Source organism: Mauremys mutica, chromosome 9 (assembly GCF_020497125.1).
Source record: "Mauremys mutica isolate MM-2020 ecotype Southern chromosome 9, ASM2049712v1, whole genome shotgun sequence".
NCBI lineage: Eukaryota > Metazoa > Chordata > Testudines > Geoemydidae > Mauremys > Mauremys mutica.
In genome coordinates this window covers 71002460-71025753 of record NC_059080.1, presented here as the reverse complement: position 1 = coordinate 71025753, position 23294 = coordinate 71002460, and the positions used below count along the sequence as shown (strand labels likewise).

General features: G+C 43.2%; 1 protein-coding gene across 1 annotated transcript in view; it reads left to right on the top strand.

The window, feature by feature from the left end:
• Nucleotides 1–9707: 9707 nt before the first annotated feature.
• Nucleotides 9708–23294, top strand: part of SLC19A3 (solute carrier family 19 member 3) — a 31938-nt gene continuing 18351 nt past the window's right edge. Inside the window, exons 1-4 of the mRNA XM_045030841.1 lie at nt 9708–9823; nt 15157–15214; nt 19931–20091; nt 20534–21350. Coding sequence (XP_044886776.1) covers nt 19942–20091; nt 20534–21350 — 967 coding nt within the window. The 5' untranslated portion in view covers nt 9708–9823; nt 15157–15214; nt 19931–19941. The remainder of the gene's footprint in view (nt 9824–15156; nt 15215–19930; nt 20092–20533; nt 21351–23294) is intronic.

The window sequence follows — 23294 nt, the reverse complement described above, 5'->3', positions numbered from 1 at the left end:
CAGATTGACAGAGCCAGAAGAGTACCCAGAAGCCACCTACTACAGGACAGGCCCAACAAAGAAAATAACAGAACACCACTAGCCATCACCTACAGCCCCCAACTAAAACCTCTCCAGTGCATCATCAAAGATCTACAACCTATCCTGAAAGATGACCACTCACTCTCACAGATCTTGGGAGACAGGCCAGTCCTTGATTACAGACAGCCTCCCAACCTGAAGCAAATACTCACCAGCAATCGCACACCATACAACATAAACACTAACCCAGGAACCTATCCTTGCAACAAAGCCCGATGCCAGCTCTGTCCACATATCTATTCAAGTGACACCATCATAGGACCTAACCATATCAGCCACGCCATCAGGGGCTCGTTCACCTGCACATCTATCAACGTGATATATGCCATCATGTGCTAGCAATGCCCCTCTGCCATGTACATTGGCCAAATCAGACAGTCTCTACGCAAAAGAATAAATGGACACAAATCTGACATCAGGAATCATAACATCCAAAAACCAGTGGGAGAACACTTCAGTCTCTCTAACCACTCAGTGACAGACTTGAAGGTGGCAATTTTGCAACAAAAAAACTTCAAAAACAGACTCCAAAGAGAGACTGCCGAACTCGAATTAATATGCAAATTAGATACAATTAACTTAGGTTTAAACAGAGACTGGGAATGGTTGGGTCATTACACTAATTGATTCTATTTCCCTATGTTAAGTTTGCCTCACACCTTCTATGGGTCATCTCAATGATCACTTCAAAGGTTTTTTTCTCCTGCTGACGATAGCTCATCTCAATTGATTGGACTCTTCCAGTTGGTATGCATACTTTCACCTTTTCATGTTCTCTGTATGTATAAATATCTCCTGTCTGTGTGTTCCATTCTATGCATCTGAAGAAGTGGGCTGTAGCCCACGAAAGCTTATGCTGAAATAAATTTGTTAGTCTCTAAGGTGCCACAAATACTCCTGTTCTTTTTGCGGATACAGACTAACACGGCTACTATTCTGAAACCAATCATTTTGAGGTTGAAGCCTTCAGTTAGGAGAAATTAAGAATCTTTTTCCTCACTCACCAGTGGTATTTAATGGAATTTAGCCAGGAAGATTGTCGCAAAGGAGCAAGAACGCCACGGGTGCCAAATCCAATAGCCAGGTCCACCCAAGAGACCGACTGCTGTCCTGTAATGACAAGAAGTGGTCATTGTAACAAGTGGTCAATGTGGTTTTCCAGTAGTTAAGTGTGGCTTATGATCGGGGCTGCTTTCTGTGATACAAGAACATTGAACTGCAATTCTTCAAACAAACCACCTGAGATGATTTCTTCTGAGATTTCAGAAGGAGATTAACCTCAGATATTCTTATTTAAAACTCTGGGGCAGTGGCTCTCCACCTTTCCAAACAACTGTACGCCTTTCAAGAGTCTGATTTGTCTTGTGTACCCCCAAGTTTCATCTCCCTTAAAAGTTCCTTGCTTACAAAATCAGACATAGAAATAAAAAAGTGGCACAGCACACTATTACTGAAAATTTGCTTATTTTTTCATTGTTACCATATAATTATAAAATAAATCAATTGGAATATAGATATCAGACTTACATTTCAGTGTATAGTATATAGAGTAGTATAAACAAGTCATTGTCTTTATGAAATTTTAGTTTGTACTGACTTTGCTAGAGCTTTTTATATAGCCTGTTGTAAAACTAGGCAAATATCTAGATGAGTTGATGTACCCCCGGAACACCTCTGCGGACCTCCAGGTGTACATGTACCACTGGTTGACAACCACTGCTCTGGGGTACCACACTGTATAATTTGAAGCATGAATGAAGGGATATTTGACGGACGATGGAGGCATTCCAAAGAATTTTTCTTGAGCATTTGGGAAAATCCCATCATCCACAAAAGGACTTCACACAGTGTTATCTGTTTGAAAGTGGTACTGCTTTGGGGTCTGGTGTCGAGGCTCTGGTAGTGAAGGGCATATTAAATCAGATCCTTCCACATAGCCAAATAATATTAGCACCAGAAGAACTGAGAGTGTCTTGAGGGGCACACACTGACTTTTAAACAAACATCCCAGCCAATCTGAAGAGGAATTTAGTATGGTAAAATACTACTCATGTCTCACCCTACATAGCCCTTGTAATATGGGACACTGGGAAAGAAGAAGGTGCGATAGCAATAGATACATGTCCTCATTACAGCTCTGGTGGCTAGCCCACCACATGGACTGCGTCAGCCAAAAGAACTGTCATCCTGCTGCCTTCTTCACTTCCTGAGTGTGTGCATGGTGAGTCAAAGCAGCTATTTCCGTCCATGTGTTTAATACTGAAGATTCACCTTAAGGCCAAAAAGACATACAAGAAGAGGTGCTAACCTCAAATTCCACCTACAAAGGTGTTTTGCAAATCCAGAGTTTCTCTGCCTAATACTAAGTGCCCTGGATAAAGCAACAGCACATTTTGCCAGGGTTGGTGGGTAAGATGAACAGATGAAGAAACACACCCACCCACGCAATCTTTCAGCAAGAAGATTTACTTAGAAAACTTTATCAGGTTTTTCCTACCACCTCACCCCTTTAGTACACGGGCTTAACAGTCCATAAGTCACTATTTGTGACTGTTCACAATGAACTACTTTAGGTAAAATTTTCTTTTGACCTAATTATCACTTCCTTTCACTACCCTTTTTTAAAATTAGATCAAGACAGCACGTAGCCCAAACTAGTCTGCAAACAGATATAGTATTCCTGTAATAGATGCACATAAGGTGGCACATGCCACCAGGCTCAGCTATAGAGCAGAGATCTCCTGCAGGAGGCATTTGGTTGCCTTTTCCCAAATCATAGTCCACACCCTATTCTAGAGCTAGCAGGTCTGCATAGGAGAAGTAGCTGTTGCTGACCCCTATCCTTCTCTGAAGATAGCAAGTTCATACTGGGAAACATACTAGCAACCCTCTTCTACCCATCTATAGCTAGGAATATTATACCATGCTCATCCTCATGATATCTTGAGTACCTGACAAATTCTAAAAGCAAACACAAGCAATTTCTCATTCCCTCTCTACCCTACCCAAAGAAACACATTTTTTGTTTTTCTATTTTTTGTTGTGGGAAGGCTGAGTTGAAGACAGAAATGGTTTGGTATTTCTACCCAAAGTAGGGAGATTCATGGTGATTCTTCAGAGCTGCTGTTCATAGGATTCTCTAGTGATTCGGAATAAAATATTTTCCAGCATCACGAAAGCCATATTTATCCTTATATAGAAATTATACATTATTTGCATTAGCAAATAAAGTGCCACACTATCACCAAATATGTTAGACACAGTCCTCACCCCACTTGCAACTACTGAACACAAGCAAAACAAAGACGCTAACCTAGCTGTATTCTCAGCTTCTCCCTGAGCAGGCTATTCTTCAGGAGCCTGGCCCAAGGTCCTCCGCTCTCCTGTCTTTCTGAAGAGTTAACCCACTGCAGAGTTAACCCAGACTCTTAGTCAGGTGTTGCTGTAACTCTCCCCCACATCCATACACAAAATCCTCTCAAATACAGTGGTGCTTTGAACTCAGGTTAGCTGACCCAACCTGGGGAAGAGGGGGGAAGGGGCGGTAGAGCCCTCATTCTGCTTTCACCCATGCTTTGCAGTGAGGATTCAGGTTAAATCATTCAAATGCTGGGAGGCTCCCAGCCACAATGCCCACATGCCCAGGACAGACAAGTTCTCCCACAAATCAGTGGGAAAGGATCAGAGCACCTCCGCTTCTTGCAGCACAAAGTACCATGGATGTGCCCCTGGGAGTCTTAGTGACACACAGATGAGTGCAGCACCAGTAAGGACACAGTAACATGGGTATGGCTTTACAGAATAGCTGCTCAGACCCAGGCCCCAATTACCTGAGTTAACTCTGCAGAGAAAACATACCCTGACAGAAGACCAGCCAACCAGCTGCTTATATTCCCAAATAGGTTACCGAGATAACAAAGTTCACCTGCTTTGGCTAACAAAGTCAGTCAGAAACACAGCAGTTTTCCCTCAGTCCACCACGGTTCTGAAGGTGGGGTGGGGGAGAGGTGATAGTTCTCCCATAAGCCCATAGGACTGGCTAGAGATCAGATTAAAATGGCAACACCAGTCTATATAGATCCCATGGGGGCAGTACTTGGCTTCATTGCTGGTGGTGTAGACACATCTCTGCACTGTTTAATGGGCTGATGAGATTTCTCTCCAGAAATCAAGATAAAGTGCTTTTGGCCTAAGACTGTTCCCCAAATGAGCCTGGAAAGGCCAATAGACCCCCTTACATGACTGACTCGAGTCTTGCCTTTCAGTTATAATGCACCCAAAGGGCATAAAATTTTATTCTCCTTTTTTTTCATACTAAACTTAGAGACAACCATCACCATCCTCATCGGGGCAGTTTCCAAAACTTCTGAAATAATTGGTTGATCCTCTTAAGATATGTCTCCACTGCAATTAAAAACCTGCAGCTGGACTGTGCCTGCTGACTCACGGGGCTCAGGCTAATGGGCTGTTTACTGTGATATAGACATTAGGGCTTGGGCTGGAGCCCAGGATCTAGGACCCTGGGGCAAAGTGGGGGAACAGACAAAAAAAAGTCACCACCCTCACTCACCAGGTGGCGCTCCGAGTCTTCGGCGGCAGCGGGTCCTTTGCTTGCTCCGTGTCTTCGGCAGCACTGAAGGACCTGCTGCCAAAGTGCCCCCGAAAGACCCAGAGCGAGTGAAGGGCCCACCACCGAAGACCCGGACCGCCGCCAGGTGAATAAAAATTAAAAAGGCGCATCTAGCCAGGGAAGGGATTCTCGGCCAGGGCTCGTGGGGCCCCGGTGGGGCCCAGGGCCAATTGCCCCACTTGCCCTTCCCCCCACCCCCGGGCAGCCCTGCATGGTTGTCTACTTGCAGCATAGACATACACTTAGGGCTAGTCTACACTTACCGTCCGGGTCGACGCGGTGAGTTTGACTTCTCGGAGTTCGAACTATCGCGTCTGATCTAGACGCGATAGTTCGAACTCCGGAAGCGCCGCGGTCGACTCCGGTACTCCACCACTGCAAAAGGTGGTGGCGGAGTCGACCTTGGAGCCGCGGACTTCGATCCCGCGGCGTGTGGACGGGTAAGTAGTTCGAACTAGGGTACTTCGAGTTCAGCTACGCTATTCACGTAGCTGAACTTGCGTACCCTAGTTCGACCCCCGCCCTTAGTGTAGACCTGCCCTTAGAGATGTGTGAAAGTTCAGCTTGGGGGAGGGAGGAAATCATGTGAACATTTTCTCTGGAATCCATGCACAAGGTTCACAGCCAGAGTCTTCCTCGTGTTCTGGGTTCAAACACACCAAATACAAGCAAAAATTCCAACAAACTATGAGTTCTCTTTTAAATGCTGCAAAACCTACATGGTCTCATTTCAAATCCATGTCAGCCCAAATTTACTCAAAGTTCAGACCTGGGTTGTTTATATTGAACCAACAGTGGCTGAATTTTGATTGTGTGACAGATCCTAGAAACCAGTCAGGTTTGCACAGTTTGGTACTGATTTACAAACATGTCCTACTGTTCTACTTACTATCGTTTAGCAGCTGTAGTTTGTCCCCACATAAATTCTTGGCCTGATGCCGCAATCCTTATGCAAGCAAACAAGCCAGTCTCCAGCTCCCTTTACCTGGGGACTGTCTGAAAGAAAGTGAAGAATGAAACCAAAGAAAACCCATAAAAATAAAAGTAACTAAAAGTGCACTGTCAATAACAATACAGGTAGCTGAAAGAACACCTTCTGCTGTGCAAGCTACAATACACCCCTTACTAGTTACAGGGATTACAAAATTGCTTAATTCAGTGTTTCTCTCAGTTAAGGAAGAAGAATGGAAACTATTTTTAAAAAACCACGCATTGAATTCAGAGTAACAACTGAATGATAGGTGCAATATTTGGCCTTAATGGAAAACACTCACCTATTTATGTATCTTAAAATGCTAAAACCTACATTTGCACATAAATCTGAAAATTTCAGTTGAAATTCAGTCAAAAACAAATGTGCGTAGACTGGCTAGCTTGATATTTTGAGGCTCACTTAGCTACTTTGTATAAGGCGACAAAGAGTCCTGTGGCACCTTATAGACTAACAGAAGTATTGTAGCATAAGCTTTCATGGGTGAATACCCACTTCATCAGATGCATGTCACATGTGTCTGACGAAGTGGGTATTCACCCATGAAAGTTTATGCTCCAATACTTCTGTTAGTCTAAAAGGTGCCACAGGACTCTGTCGCTTTTTACAGATCCAGACTAACACGGCTACTGCTCTGATACTTTGTATAAAGCCTCAGATGAAACTTGTTAAAGTGCAACGTATGATTATTTCCACACCTCTATATGTATCTTAGGCAAAACATCTTGTGAATCTAAGGATGTCTGAACTTGGAATTGGGGTGTGATTCCCAGCTTGCATAAACATAATCACGCTAGCTCTCATCCAAGGCAGCACGCTACAAATAACAGCGCAGCCACAGTAGCACAAGCAGAAGCAGCCCAGTTTCCGTCCTGAGTATGCTCTATGCCACCACTCATCACTGCCTCGCCACTGCAGCTACACTACTCTTTTTAGTGTACTAGCTCAACAAGAACTAGTGACAGCATGTCTGCATGAGCTGGGAATCTCTCTCACACACACACAAAAACCCCTGAGTTCTAGGTGTAGATGTAGTCTAAAGTACTATGCACATCCAGACTTATCAGGGTATGTCTGCCCAGGGAACGGACAGCGAAAATAGCAGGTGGTTGTGAGATGGACATTTAGAAAAAGGGAGGAGATGAGCCATTTAAGTATATCACCCAGAGACATAAAAGTAGCTTCCCCATGAGTAAAAGCATGTGAATTTCTTTGGGTCCAAAAAACCTAAGGAAGAGGCAGTTGAATCCCCATGACCTGTAGTTTGAACCCTAGTTGCCTGGCAACTGCCTTTGTGTGGGCCCATACAATCTTCTAAGGCACTAGAGCTACTGGGCCCTTGGTTTAAGTGTAGGTTTAAAAGTCCAGTCGGTGGCACAGCAGGGCTAAGGCAAGCTCCCTGCCTGCCTTGGCTCTGCACAGCTCCCAGAAGCAGCGGCATGTTTCTCTAGCTCCTAGACACAGGGGTAGGCAGGGAGGCTCCACATGCTGCCCCCGCAGCTCCCATTGGTCAGGAACCGTAGTCAATGAGAGCTGTGGGGGCAGCGGCTGTAGGTGTGGAGCCACCTGGCTGCCCCTGCGCCTAGTGGCCGCAGGGACATACCGGCCACTTCCGGAAGCCACCTGAAGTGAGCGCCGCCTGGAGCCTGCACACCTAACCCCCTGAGCCTCCTGCCAAACTCCATCCCAGAGCCCGCACCCCACAGCCCCTCCCACATGCTAATCCCTTGTCCCAGCCCCCTCCTGTACCCCAAATCCCTCATCCCTGGCCCCACACTCGCAGCCAGAGCCCTCATCCCCCCGCCCCCCACAAACCTCAACCCAGAGCCCCTTCCCACACCCTGAACCCTTCATTTCTGGCCCCATGCCGAGACCACACCCCCTCCCACACTCCATCCCCCCCCAGCCCAGTGAAAATGAGCGAGTGAGGGAGGGTGGGGCAGGGAGAGCAACTGAGAGAGTGGGGATGGAGTGAGTGGGGTGGCAGGGCCTCAGAGAAGGGGCAGGACAAGGGCAGGGGAAGGGGTGGGGCAAAGGTGTTCAGTTTTGTGCGATTAGAAAGTTGGCAGCCCTATTTAAGTGAGGGAGTGGTGGCAGGGCATTCTTTATAGGGGTGGCTTTTGGCTTTGGAATTCTGTCCTTCAACTCTTGGCCACTCAGACCCCACATTTATTAACCCTTGAGGGCACACCAGTACTACTTTCTTTTCCCCGGGGTCTTCAGTAAGAGAAGGGGGCTTGAAGGATGTGGGTGGTTAGGTGGGGGGTTCTTGCTACTTTATTTATTGGGGGGGGAAATGTTGTTTCAGTGTGGATTGTTTTAAGTGGCCAATTCATTTGCATTTTGTGATACTGTAAAGGCCAGGAATCTCCAGTTTGTCAAGTGCACTTTGTGCTGTGCCTTTGGAGAATTCCCCCTGCCTAGGGGAAGTCTCTGCCAGCATAAAGATCTGCTCTGGATCCCTCGACCTTGGAGTAAGGATCTGGAGAGGGGAAAGGGGACAGAGAAGTGAGAGCAAGGAGTATGGCTGAGGGAGGCTCCACTCTGCCCAGTTCTCCCCTGACACATCAATAGCATCAGCTGAAGCTAACCCTCTGTTTTAATTTACACTGGTCCTGTGTGGCTGAGAATCAAGGAGCTGTGACCAGTTTCCTTAACAGTCCCCCGTCCTCCACCCCCATCACTGCACCCGAGCAGAGCTTGGACAATAAACCCCAATAAAACCAATGGATAAATTCTTGTATGCTTACTGCTGAACAGAAAGAGGGGCACACAATTCAGATGGGAAAACAAGCAGCACATCACCCAAATGGCAGCCTTCTAGGCCAAAATGAGTAATTGATTTCGCTTCATTTTGATTTGGCCTGGTAGATGTGCAAGAGCTGTCCACTATATTAACTGATCACTATGTGTTCTGCTGGAAACGCTGTTAGTGGTTCTAGAAGCAGTTTTCCCACATGTAAAAGTTCAGTTTGATTAATTACATACAATCAACATTTTCCTATTCCACTCAATAATTAACCCCTGTAATGTATTGATTTTTTTCCTTGCCCTTTGCTTTCTCTGGTCCTTTGTTGCATAACAAACATAATTAACAACCCTTCCTAGGTTCAGATTTCATTTTATATATGCACCATTGCACCCAAACCAAGTAGTCAGTTGCTCTGTTAATGCCATAGTCTACAACTACACCTGCGTCTGTTACCGCCTTACTTCCATTACTCAATTCACTAGCTGCTACTGCTCACCAGACTCCTTAGAAAACCTGAGGCAAAATTCAGCAGCAGGACTCCTGGCGATGTACATTTTGTTGTGAGTAAGTAGATTACAAAATGGATGTTGTTGGGTAAATCAGTATAATTCATCAATGAGTGTTTGAACCTGGCACAATGGGGTCTGGGTCCATGACTGGTGCCTTTAGGCACCACGATAATACAAATAAAATAATAATTCAGTAGGGATCTGAAATAAGTGTAATTTACCCAGAAAGGGGGCTAGCAGGAAAAAGTAGCTAACAGAAGGATGTAAAACAAATCCTACTTTTCTCTTAGTCTATGTACATAGGGCTGACTTCTACACTGACAAATGGTGCATACAATGGCTGGCCCAGACCACCTTTCCTCTGAAGATCAGAGGCATTCTTTCAGGGCCTCCTCCTCCTGGGACAACCTGCAAAGCCAGTAGATCTATGTTAAAGATTCTCCTAGAATGGATAGAATGGGATTATGTGCCTTATCATTTCCTATGCCACCATTCCTGTCCCCTGCTGCTGAGGCATGGCGATGGACAATGGGCGCAATTCATAGCTGTTGTAATAGACATGCGAGGTCTTAGGCAGCTGGGATTGAATTTAAAACAGCTACCCCCTCCCCCCAGACACATTCTCCTGGGCTGTGCAAGCACAACTTTGAAGTTGAAGGTCTTAGCATTTACGGAGCCACCCTGCAAAAAAGAAGCCTGACCTCCCCTACCTCCAGTTTGCACACTTGGCAGACAATGATGGATTAAGACTAAAACCTGCAAGGGGGCAGGTAGAACAGCTGCTAGGGAATGATCACAGACAGCAATACCAATGGCCAAAGGCAGAAACTGCTCCAGAGAAACAAAGCTCCTGCAGCCAGGTAAGTGAAGTTCCCTGTAGCTACTCCGGTGGGTGGGGCAAGTTTGCCCCTGTGAGGCTCTCCAAATGATTTACAAATGTTAATTCATAAAGATTCAAAGCACCCAAGTGCGCCAGGCCTCTGCGCTAACCCCTGCATGACACTGCTTCCCATAACTAATATCACAGCTGCTCAACAGTCTGAATGATTAGCCAATCAATCCATTCACAGATAGCATAATGTTTTGCTATGAATCTATCCTTTGCACTGCAACAGATGAATACTGCAGCATGATATAATAGGCTAAACTCATAGCTGGTGTAAACAAGTGCAACTCCCATGGAAGACTCTGGGCCAAACTGAGACATAGTCTATCTATTGCCTTAAGGTACATGTGACATAGGGTTCAAGTTGGCTAGATAATGGCGAAGTAGTGTAACTTGCAATGATTGGGCATTCAGTGGACATGTAAAAGTAAAGTACTATACATGAGAGGATAGAATAACGTGTAGGCTGTATATCATGCTGACAAATATTGTCTCATTGTTCATTTGTACTCCCCATCTGTCTGAATCAATCTGTTGTTTCTTTATGCTTAGATTGTAAACTCCATGAGGCATAGACAATCTTTTTGTTCTGTGTTCGTACAGCACCTAGCAAAACAAGGTCCTGGTCCACAAGTAGGGTGGTTCAGTCCTATAGTAATAGGAATAATAGATTATAACAACAGTTATACACAACAACAACTAGCAGGAAGGCAAAAGACAAAATATATGAAACCAGAATAAAAATGTAGGTAACCGAAAATAAATATGTACCACATCTTCCAATTATTACATTAGAGGATGCTGTTTTTGCAGTATCAAAGACCATGGGTTAGATTCTGATCTCAGTTAAATTAGTGCCAATCTGAAGTAGCTTCACTGAAATGAATGGAGATATTCTGCATTTACGTTAGTACATCTCAACTGAGATGAGCATCAGGTCCTTGGGCCAGATCCTCAGATGGTATAGCTCAGCATATCTCCAGTGACTTTAGTGGAGCTACACCAACTTAGCAGCTGATGATCTAGCCCTTTATCTACCCCTCAGTTTAAAGTTTTTACTGAACAAATTACAAGAAAATTGAAGGTCCCAAACTGGGCTTACATCAACATCAAGCTGGACTTATTCCACAGACATAAACCCCAGAAAATCATGACACCTTTAATGATTTTGTCCAGCTTCTTGAATAGAATTAAAAGGTTAACTCTAAGTAGTAAGAGCACATGTGCACCTTAGAGACACTTCACCAGGAACCCTTCCAAAGACTTGTAGAACAGCGGATAAATGTGCATGATTGCTGTGTTGAGCATTTATGGGCTTTCTGCTAAGATTAGACCAGATGGCTCATCTCTCAAACCCTCACTAATTGGCTCTTATAAATATTCCAGAGTTGCACAGATAACAAATGTATTTTTAAAATTGTAAATATTAATGATAGTTACAATTGTGAATGAGTTTGAAACATTTAGCATGCAGCCTATTTCCTCTGAATCAGCCAACAATCTACATAATGTAATTCTTCCTCCAGACTTGTAAAAATATTTGTTGACTATCCACAAAAATCAAGAATTTAATATTTTCTGATCAGCATGCTATAGTTGAAAAATTAAAGAGTATTGAAATTCCTAAGTTATCTAAATAATTCTCAATACAATTATTTTATTACACAAATGTAGTAAAAAGAAATTACATTTTCAAATGTTCATTTAAAAATGGCTTAATTTTTTTAAAATGACCATTTTAATCAAGTAAGTATTCTCTTAAAAAGAGACAGCCCAATACTGACTATAGTCATTTGTTTCCATTGAAGGTTTAAAGATTGGTGGTTAAGGTCTAGAGTTCTCACTTCTGCAAATAACTTTTTATTTAGAAAAGGGGGAAGACCTTTCACAAACAATACAAATAAAGGTACAGATCCTGCGTTGCATCCTTCTGAGATGCTTGACACAGCTGGCAGGAGCTGGGGAAAGGGATATGTGTAAAGGTGGCATTAAGCCACCTTCACACTTCCCCAACCCTAGTTTTACAGCTTTCTGGCTGCTGGGCCAGATCCCAGTGTAAAGTAGAGCAACCTCAGGACTGCTCTTTGTCTTGCTGCCTACATTCCCAAGGAATCATTGTGGCAACTAGGAATTGCTGAGGTGTGTGGATGCTCCAGTCACCTCTGTACAACAGTGTGTAGGACTGGGGGTTATGCATGAGCTGTTAAGGCAGACCTAAGTCACCAAAGGATTCCCCTGTGCAGGCAAAGTCCTTAACAGATCAATTAAAATTACTTAAAGGCTGCAGTTACTGCATTTATGAGAGCAAAGAGACTAAGTGTAGTTAACCACTGCTGTATGCAGCTTGTACGTTCTACACCTGCGGAAGGCCTACCCATCATCTGAGAACTCAAGGATCAAGTAGCTGTGCCTTTTATGGGAATAATGTATTTGTTTTAAGAAATACTTTATTCCTGAACTACTTTCTGCCCTTAGAAATGTAACATTCAATTTGCTTTGACATTTTCATTCTGTGGCAGCTCCTTATATCATGACTGTCTCCCAGACAAGCTTCCCTTTTCTCACCCAACCCAACTGGTAGCTGTCTCTCAGTTGCTTTCTCTAGTGCATGTACAATTCTTTTTCAATGCTGGAGCTGCCTCTGCTGGGCAGCCTTGATACAGTCATTTTATATCCTTTGTAAATTGAAATACGCTATAAATACTTCCAGTATCCACCAATCTTTACTCTAAACCTTCCATTACAAAAAATGAGGACATTCAGAGAGCACAGTTGTGAGGTTTCAGGCTCAACCCTGGCGTGCTTTCTTATGGGTTAATTAGAATGTGAAAGATGCCAGTTCTTTCAAGACAGTGAATTACTTCTAACCCTTGAGGAGAATCTTAAACAGTTGATTGATGGGATAAAACCTGTGCAGTGTCAAAGTTAGACTCAGGACTCACAGTTTGTCAGACCACTCTGTTTTATTAGCACAGCGCTCCTGCTAATAACACCCAGATAATGTGAGCACCATGCAAGACACAAACTATCTTATTTATACAGATAAAAGGGTGAGAACTTAACAAGATAACAAAGGAGGCAGAATCAGATAAGTTTACCTGGGCTAGGCATTTTTTTTTTTTTTTTTTTTTTGGCCTGGTGTATTACTCCCCCAAGTGAGTTAAAGGAACTGCCAATAGTCTCTTCCCAGGTGTCATTACTGTTCCATATTGTGTTAAACGGACAAGGTCCTCCAGTGAGGTCTGGGGAATTGAGTCTCAACTGAGGGAACTGTAGTCACAGTTTTATGTCCACCAGGCAGCAGGCGCTAGGCTCACTACTGCTTTTTCTTGGGCCTTGCTTTAGGTAGTCGTCTGCACAGTAGTATTTTATATTGAGCAAAGGCATTGCAAATTAAACCTTGCTAAGTTTTACAATTAACCAAGACAATTTACATTGAGACTTCAATGTTTCTCTAATTTACTTAACATAGACACAATAGAGTAAATCTTAAAACAAAGAGTTAGAGAGGGCCCAATTTGTAATGCATATGGGAAAACAGAATCTTATAGTCCCAGAGGGTCATTTCTTTCTGCTATTCAAAAAAGGGTGGCTGGTAGGATGAAATCAAATTATACATTATAAAGTCCAGCTCCTACATATCTTTTGACACTAAGATTATCAATCGCCAGTGTCACTTCTTATGTAGTAAAAATACTGGGAGGTGATTTGGGTGAGGCTCTAGCTTTGCATACATTTGTTTTAACATACAGGATCCTAGTGAGATGTCTTTACTACAGGGCTTTGGAGCAACAGGCATGGATAAGCATACCCACTTTTGAGGAGTTCACTTGGTACAACCTCTAGTGTCCAATAGTTTCCCTTCCTCCCCAGCCCAATTGGCTTGAGGTTTGAGGTAGCCAGAAGGATCCCAGGTGCAATCTGTGGAGTGGGCTAACTTTCCATCTCTTTGCTTCCAGAGCCTGTTGGTGTGCAATTTTAACAATTTCTTCACTTAACAAATTTTGTCTTACCGTACTGGAGACATACTGCATCCAGTTATATTGATAGGTATTAAACAATTATTTTTTTCTTTGCTTTAACAGATGTATTAAAACCTTAAATTTTTTTTTTATATTACCCAAAACATTTTATGTTCTAAATATCTGCATTTCAGTACATGTCATAGCTATTGCAGTATGTTTTTTTTAACTTTCATTTCTGATTTTCTAAAAGACAAAAAACATTTTTCTACCCCTTTCAGGGTGGCATTGATTGTCGCTTAAAAGATTCCTTTCTTTTACAAATACCCTTGCTGATTGCAGGCAAAACAGAGGAATTACCCCCATATTTTCCTGTGGTTTTTTGTTTTTGTTTTTTGTTTTTTTTAATATAGGCAGGCCAGGTTTTAATGGCTTTTACTTTTTAAGGGTTATGGGGAAATTATTCTACTTTTTTTTTTTATTTAGGCAATTTCTTTTGTGCTGGCAGTTTTCAAAGTGTGGTGCGGCTGCAATTGTGCAGATTCCACTCACTCAGACCGCAGGGACAGGAACCCCTTGGTTGGCCGATCCCCGGACGGAGATGGCACCCAGACTCAAACACTCCACAGGAAGACGGATAGACACAGAGACAGAACAGTCCTCAGTCCGGACAAAACACAGAAATAATTACCTGACCAGATTCCTGATGTCAGATCCCGGGATCCCTACCAGAACAGAGTGGGAACCAACAGGTTCAATGGCGTAGACTTCACTGTGGTCGTGCACCTTTCTGTTCTGGTGGAGGACCGCTCGGGCCAAATGCCCAGGTGCCGGCTGCCACGGTCGTCCTACAAAAACAGTCAGCAGCAACAGCATTGGTTTATTTTTTGGAAATATTAAATACTGCAGAGACCAAAGCAGTGGACGAATTTGACTGGAATTATCTTTGGCTTTCATTTAACTACAAATCCCTTCGTTCTCATTTTAACCTCTCTGCAAATGCTAAGAAATGGAAAAACTGAGGAGAACTTCTGAAAAAAAAAAAAAAGTATGGCTAAGTTCACAAGTCCCACACCTGTCCAACATGAGAACTGCAGGTGGCCAGCCTGTCTCACGTTGGGCACCCAACAAATTGAAGCACTCAGATAGCTGGCCACTTTTAAAAATGTGGTCGGTCTAGACACACTGACGGTGATCAGTGGGGATGGGAAAATCTTGGGAAGCGTAAGGTACAGTGAACTAAAAGGGGTATGGAAGGGAATACAGCTCCCTTTCTATTAAGAACAAAAAGGGTTTCTTGGTTTAGCAATACAGAGCTATTCTACAGAGCTCTCCCTTCTCCCAGGTTGCAGCACTGAGAACGGAATCTCCTGGATCCATCTACTTTGCAGACACAAAAACAGGTAACATGGTCGCTAATGTTTTCAAACTGTAAATTGGTAGTTAGAGACCCTAAGAGACCTATGCTAACCTAGCCCAGTTGAGGATCAGGTCAGCTGGGAGGTCTCAGAACCTTAAAACTATACAGTGTACTTATATGTTCACTTCATATATCTTTTGTAGGCTGACAATTATTCTCCCATTCACTACCCTTCTTCATCTCCCTCCTCCAGACTCACGTCTGTTGTGACCTCCTCAGGAAATTAGTCCAGTCAGTGAGCACAGTGGGGCAGTTGGGAACAGATATTTTATTTCGTAAACCATTGGAATGATTTGGAACATCAAACTGTTCAGTAATTGACCGATGTAGCCTCATTACTTGGTATCATTACACTTTTCCTCCGTCACTTTGTTAGTCCACACACACTTTTTTAGTCAATTAGATGGCAAGTTCTTAAGGGAACTTATTTATTACCTGCATGTTTGCACAGGGACTAGCACAGTGTGCCCCAGTCTTGACTGACTGGTGCCTTTTGGCTCTGCCACAATGCAAATAAATAATATGCCAGAATTAAACTACTGTTCCTTTAAAACTTAATTAATTAATTCCAGTGAAGCCAGCTGGGTGGATGTTCGGGAAGGCGCCTGGTAAAACAAGTTGAAAGACAAGTGCAACAGGAAGGAGGCCAAAAACAAACAGGAGTAGACTAGCTGGAATAAAAGCGGAACAAGGTTGAACTAGGCGAAACAAAAGAACATGGATTATTAAAAAGGGAACTCCACCAAGGCAGGACAAAAGGGAATCAAGAACAAGCCACGGCGGACAAGGTTTGATTGCATCCGAGTTTAAGAAACCTAAAATCCAATAAATGCAAAGGAAAAAGGGAGAGAAAAAAAGAGAGGGAAATCAGTGCTATTAGAATATGAGGGACTTAACAGAATGAGGAGAAAGAAGCAGCTCTGGAAAAAGTGATGAATTGAGATTAGAAACTGGGTCGGCAAAGGGAAAACAAAGAGGTGTTGTTGCTGTTTGACAATCAAGGGAGTTTAGCAACTTTCCAAAAGAAGTGCAGAGAATCATTAGCATAAAAGGGGTGGCAATAAAGAGAAAAGTGCAGGAGACTGGTAGACACCCCTCCCCCCCAGTAAAAAGGTAAAAATCTTGTTGTCAAGAATGATTGCAGATCATATAAATTAAGTGCAAAAAAAATCACTTATACTCTTGGGTAGTAGACTTGAAGAAAGACTCTGGGGAAAAGAAAATAGGACAGTTATAAGAAACCCATGCCTGGATTGGGAATTAGCCTGCATGTGCCCTGCAATGGCTCTGGGTGTAGTCACTGGGGTTGCTAACGTATAAAAAGGAAGGTTAGACTAGGATTTGCTGAAACCTGAAGAGGAGGATGTTCATGTAGCTCAAAAAAAAAAAAAAAGAGTACCGTATTTGATGAGATACTAGCAGTCAAGCAAACATGCCTGGACACTTGACTTTGATATTAACTATGGGTCACATTGTGCCCAGCTGCTCCATGGATGCACGTGAGAGTGGGGTGTACAAAAAGCACCCATTTAATCCCCTCCGTGGCAGTCTCTGAATTCCCTAGAATACAGGGACTGCTCATTTCTAGCACTCCTAGCAGTGTAAGAAAAAAATCTCAGAGGGGATGAGGAGAACGTAGGGGTCCCCAACCCCTTGCATTGGCTCACAGAGCTGGCCAGGCATGCAGCATGGAGTATATCATAACTCTTGAAGGAGTGTAGTGGCAAATTAATTCTGAGAAGCAAACCTAATGAGAAGAAACTGCAGCTTCGGCTATTGCAGATAACATGAGTTTTGCGAAACAGGTTCCTTTTATACCATTACGTGCACACTGAAATCCATTCTTTGCTGTTATTGTTCACAGTCTCTCAGTATCATGTGAAGTATATTTGTTTATTTACAGGCTTATCCATAATGTTGTATTTTAGCTTCTCTTCAAGAGAAACAAAGGTGAGGAATAGGGTGACCATCCGTCCCATTCTGACCGGGACAGTCCCCTTTTTAAGCCCTGTCCCAGCCATCTCAATTTTTCCCCCCAAAAAAAGAGGCATGTGTTCCATTTGCTCTTGCCAACTGATCAAGTCAGCCAGAGCAAACAGGACAAATTCCCACTTTTGGGGGGAAAACTTGGGGTGTGGCATGGAGGAGACAGAGATGCCAGACCCCCGCAGGGGGAAGGTAGGGCTGGGGGAGCAGAGCAGCATGCCTGGTCCCTGCAGTGTTCCAGCGACTCGGCAACAGCCTGGGGGTGGGAGGCCTTGAGCAAGCGGCTGGGGGTTTTCTCCATTTTCTTTTTGGGAAATATGGTCACCCTAGCGAGGAAATGTTATTGTGACTAAATGAGTAGGGTAGAAGACATGGCAGGGTAAGAACACGCTGCTGCCATGGCTGCAACCTCAGCAGTGGAAGCACGAATAGTGGCTGCAATGGCAGGGATAGAACAAAGCAGGAGCAGAAGTTCAATGGTAGTGCTACAGGTCTCTTGTACAGTGGTGCAGGCATGTGCCCTTCCGCTCAAGTGTTGAATATGTTGGGATTATCTTGCCCCCTAGTGACTAATCTACAAAATTCACACAGGACCAAATTAATCACGGTGTAAATCCATTGAAGGCAATAGACTATGCCAGCAGTTCTCAAACTGGGGGTTGGGACCCCAAAGTGGGTCATAACCCTGTTCTAATGGGGTTGCCAGGGCTGGCATTAGACTTGCTGGGGCCAGGACTGAAGCCCAAGCCCCACTGCTCGGGGCCAAAGCCGAGGCATGAGAGCCTCAGTCCTGGGTGGTAGGGCTCAGGTTACAGGCCTCTGCCTGGAGTGGGGGGGCTCGGGCTTTGGCTCCCCCCTCCACCACCCAGGGCAGCAGGGCTCGGACAGGCTCAGACTTCAGTTGCCACTCCTGGGGTCACGTAGTAGCTTTTGTTGTCAGAAGGGAGGGTGGGGTGCAATGACGTCTGAGAACCCCTGGACTATGCATTGCCTCTGACTTTGAAAAGTGATATAAATCAGAATCCCTACTTACTGCCCTGTCAGGGAGCCTAATCAGCTGTGATGTAAGAAGGTGTAAATTAAAGTTGCCTTTAAATCCCTTACTTTAATTTGTATGTTTTACATACACACACTGTAAATCACTTTGCTTCCTATAGCAACTCTTCTGGCCCATTAGTATGTGAGTTAAACAATCTGGACTCCCTTAGATTTAGTAGATGTAAATAGACTATTTAGAAAATATTACAGCTGCACAGAAAAATGTAGATAAAGGGATTTTTTTTTAATTGTGGAAATTTCAATGGAAAATTTCGATGTTTCAACCCTAAATTGAAAATTTTGGGTTTCAGGTTTTCCAGTGAAAAAAGCAGACATTCCACACACAAATCTGACTAGTTGAAAAAAATATGTTTTCCATCAAAAAAATTGATGGAAAATTTTCAATCAGCCCTAGGTATAAGTTATACATTGGCAAGAGGATGAAAGTTGAAATAAACCTATGGGGATCTAAAATGGTGTAATATATGCACTGAGGTGACTGAAAAAGGTACCAGCTTAGATTCCCAATAGATTTACCAGCTCAAATTCAGAGGTCATATTGAAGATTATGTAAGCTAAATTCCCAAAGGAATTTAAGTTAGGGAATTTACTTCCATTGACACATCACCTCTAAATTTGGCTCACCCACACTTACTTAGACTTATGCCTGAGTTGGGGCCAATGGATTTAAACTGGGTGTTAATTTGTTCCATAAACCCCAATACATGAGTGCAAAAACATCTGTTTTTCAGTTTCAGAATGCCCTATTTAGGGATAACTAATAAACAACAACAAGAACTTTCACTTACATTTTAAATTGTTACAGAGTAGCAGCTGTGTTAGTCTGTATCCGCAAAAAGAACAGGAGTGCTTGTGGCACCTTAGAGACCAACAAATTTATTTCAGCATAAGCTTTCGTGGGCTACAGCTCACTTCATCGGATGCATAGAATGTGTTCCATTCTATGCATCTGAAGAAGTGAGCTGTAGCCCACAAAAGCTTATGCTGAAATAAATTTGTTGGTCTCTAAGGTGCCACAAGTACTCCTGTTCATTTTAAATAGTGGGACAGGCTCCAAAGCTGACTTCTGTGGAACCCTGCCAATTTACACTCACAGAGGATCTTGTCCAGTGTTCTTTCCCATAGTTTACTACTATGATCCGTCTCCCCTCCCTTGGTAGCCTGACCTCCCCTGCACTTTGGGAGATCTGCACATGAAAGCAGGAAGAGTTGGGAAGAGACCATTAATAAATAGACAAACTGTGTCCCATTTTGCTCTCAAGTAGGAAATGAAAGTTAAAAAATTCCTCAACCATCAACTGACTAAGAAAAATTTTCCATGGTCAATTTGGTTGTCATTCAACACTAAAGGAGAGAATAATGCAACTGAATTCCATAGCTAAAACTCTTACAAGCAGTCCTTTGTAGTTCCTTAAAAAATCCTGTAAAACAACCACAAATTGAATGGAATTTCTGTGTCTGTGCTTTTCAACAAGAGTTGTCTCCTGCACACTTTTAACAGAAGGAGGCACTCTGTTGTTTTCAGTGTTCACAAAAGTTTCTTTAGTGTCTGGACCTTTTAAAAATAAATTAATTGAATTTTCAAATAGCTTTCAGTTCCAGTGAAGAGCACCTGTCTTCTATCTAACACACCATTTCCTTCACCATATTTTAGTTGGCCAGGCCATGGCTTGCTGGAAGGAAATACGAAGCAGCAGCTGGATTTATCCTACCCTGGTCCTTTGCATTTATGGATTTTTCTCCATGATGAGGCCATCAGAACCTTTCCTCACCCCTTATCTAACAGGACCAGATAAAAACCTGACTATCGATGAGGTACGGCTATATACTGCTTTCCCATTATATGGAATAACAAAATACTGAGTGTACTTTATTCTTCATAAAGAAACTATAAGAATCTCATTTACTCGCCAACATTTATTACAGAAAGATACATGAATGATATTTCCCCTGTGAAAGATTAGGAGCTCAATCCTCATTTCTGCCCTAAAGGGCCAACTGAGAATTCCCTGACAGAAGGTATTATTCAGGGGGCACGTAGACAGCATGTGTTTATTTTATGAACCCTATCGCCTTAACATTTTTAAAGTTTTCCCTATTAAACAGTGAACAGTGCAGTATAAGATCTGTGCATCATGCATACTTATATTGCTATATTTAACACGTTGAATTAACAGCAATGAGCATGATCCTTTCTCCAAGTTCATTCAAAAAAAATCAAAAAAAAAATCACAGAATTCCTTCCTTTCCCTTCCAGGTTACAAACCAGGTTTTCCCAGTTTGGACATACTCCTATCTGGTGCTGCTGTTTCCTGTTTTCTTGATTACAGACTATCTGCGCTATAAGCCCATCATTATTCTACAAGGCCTTAGCTTCATTATTACGTGGCTGATGCTTTTATTTTTCCAAGGAGTGCTAGCCATGCAGTGGATGGAGTTTTTTTATGGGATGGTAACAGCCACTGAAGTTGCCTATTACGCCTACATTTACAGCGTTGTCAGTGCTGACCATTATCAAAAAGTGACTAGTTATTGCAGAAGCATCACGCTTGTTTCAACCACAGTTGCAGCGGTGTTGGGGCAACTTTTAGTATCTTTGGCAGAGCTATCCTATTTTTATCTAAATGCCATTAGTTTGGCTTCTCTGTCCTTGGCCTTCCTAGCCTCATTTTTTCTACCAATGCCAAAAAAAAGTATGTTCTTTCACAAAAATCATATCCCTGAAACTCCCCAAGGAACAATGGGACAAGACACAATGTCAAATGCACCCGGCATTAACGAACAGCCAAGTTGCCAAGAGGACAAAGACCCTGAGAAATCATCTGTCATTTCCAGGACATTGCCTGAATGCCAGTCTGACAAGCACCAGTGTCATATGCTTGTGCAGTTATGCAAGGATTTAAAGGAATGCTATTGCACTAAGAAGCTTCTTTACTGGTCCCTATGGTGGGCTTTAGCCACTGCAGGCTATAACCAGATTGTGAATTACATCCAGGTGTTATGGGACGACAGAGCACCCTCTCAGAATTATGACATTTATAATGGGGCTGTTGAGGCAGCAGCAACATTTCTGAGTAAGTAAACAATATAGTATTAAAGTATTTCCTCTAAGAAATTCTAAAATACAAACTATAGCAGGTATATGTTATAAATCATATGTGCTCCTATCATGTGGTTTAAGTCCATTTCATGCCTATCAAGCATTCCACATTAGGGGTAAGCAGGTTGTACATTCAAATTATATTAGTTCATGAGACATACGAGAAGCCTCAAATGTAACACCGGGCCATGTATTTCTCTAGGGGGGTGACTCCCAAAGTGTAGTCTTTAGATGACCAGAGTTTTGTGCAGTACTTGGTGGACTGTGGAGAGCACGCTGATCACATGGACCTTGTGTCCAGCTGCTAAATTCATTCAAAGAAGCTCACAATGCATTGCTAGCCTGTTATTTTTCCACATGGGCCTTGCTATGTTTGCCCAGAAATGTTACCCATTTATGAATGGGAAGGGACGCTTCTGTGAGACGCTCCCTAAGATGACATGGATCATACTATGAAAAGTTAGAGAAATCCTTCAATAGAGTATGGCGCACACTTTGGACGTACTGTTGTGTATGTTACTTCTCTTGAGGAGACCCAGGCCAGTGTACTTATTAGAATTAGCTATCAAATGACAGGAAGATCAGTTTAATATCAAACTTAATTTTCAGATGTTTAATGTGTTCACAGTCAAATAAATTTCAGTCTGAAGCATGGGTTTTGGAAGTACTATATGGTGAGGTGGTAGCATCCCCAGAGTTAAAGTGCACCTCTAGGGTTTCATTAGAGGCCCATCTCTAGTTGAGCCTTCTCTCACATATAACCCTGTTGCCTTGCTACTCATATGAATAAAGGCTGCAAGACAGAGCCAGTGGTTACCCTTCCTTTATGAACAGGAACTTAAAAAAAACTAAGCCTCAATAAGAAATTTCTAAATCCTAATTGGCATGTGCAATGTGGGGCTAGAGGAGAATTTTTTCACCAAAAATTTTAAGCGAACTGTTATACTCACTATCCTGATGAAGTGGGTTTAGCCCACGAAAGCTTATGCCCAAATAAATGTGTTAGTCTCTAAGGTGCCACAAGGACTCCTTGTTGTTTTCACTATCCTGAGATACCAGAGTTTTAAAAAAGAATTAGGGACCTGGTCCACTGCTACCCTGCAGCTGGAATAGTTATTTACCCCAGTGCAAAACAAATGCAGAATGCAACCATCCCAATCCAGCAGTGTTTTACACTCACTTTGCATTGGGGCAAATGGCTGCACAAGGTGCAAGGCAACAGTGAATCACTCCCAAGGTGTTTCCTCAGATACATTCTCAACCATTCTGTGTCACGTCACATCACATCTCAAAACGCCCAGCAAGTTCACACATTGAGCACTAGGATATGTAAGCGATTGTGATACTCTGCCTGATTAGGAATAAGGGTAGGTCTATACTTATCTGCCGGGTCGACGCGTAGAGTTCGACTTCTCGGAGTTCGAACTATCGCGTCTAATCTAGACGCGATAGTTCGAACTCCGAACGTGCGCCCGTCGACTCCGGAACTCCACCACCGTGAACGGCGGTGGCGGAGTCGACGGGGGAGCCGCGGACTTCGATCCCGCGGCGTCTGGACGGGTGAGTAGTTCGAACTAAGGTAGTTCGAGTTCAGCTACACTATTCGCGTAGCTGAACTTGCGTACCTTAGTTCGACACCCCCCCCCCCTAGTGTAGACCAGGCCTAAGAGAACACTGTTCACTGTTGGCACCCTATAGATTTTTCAAGATCAATAAAAGGTCTGGCTGGCCTAGCAAGTTTCACAAAAGATCTGTGGACTTAGCAAATTCATCAGTCAAAGGATTTGCTTCAGGATTCTAGCTGAGCTTCTGAAGCCACATAGGAGTTTGACATATTTTAAAAGGACATGAACAAAGCTCAGTGGAATTACTAAGCTCCCTGGGGAACCCCAAGGGTCTTCTAAGCAGAACTGGGAAG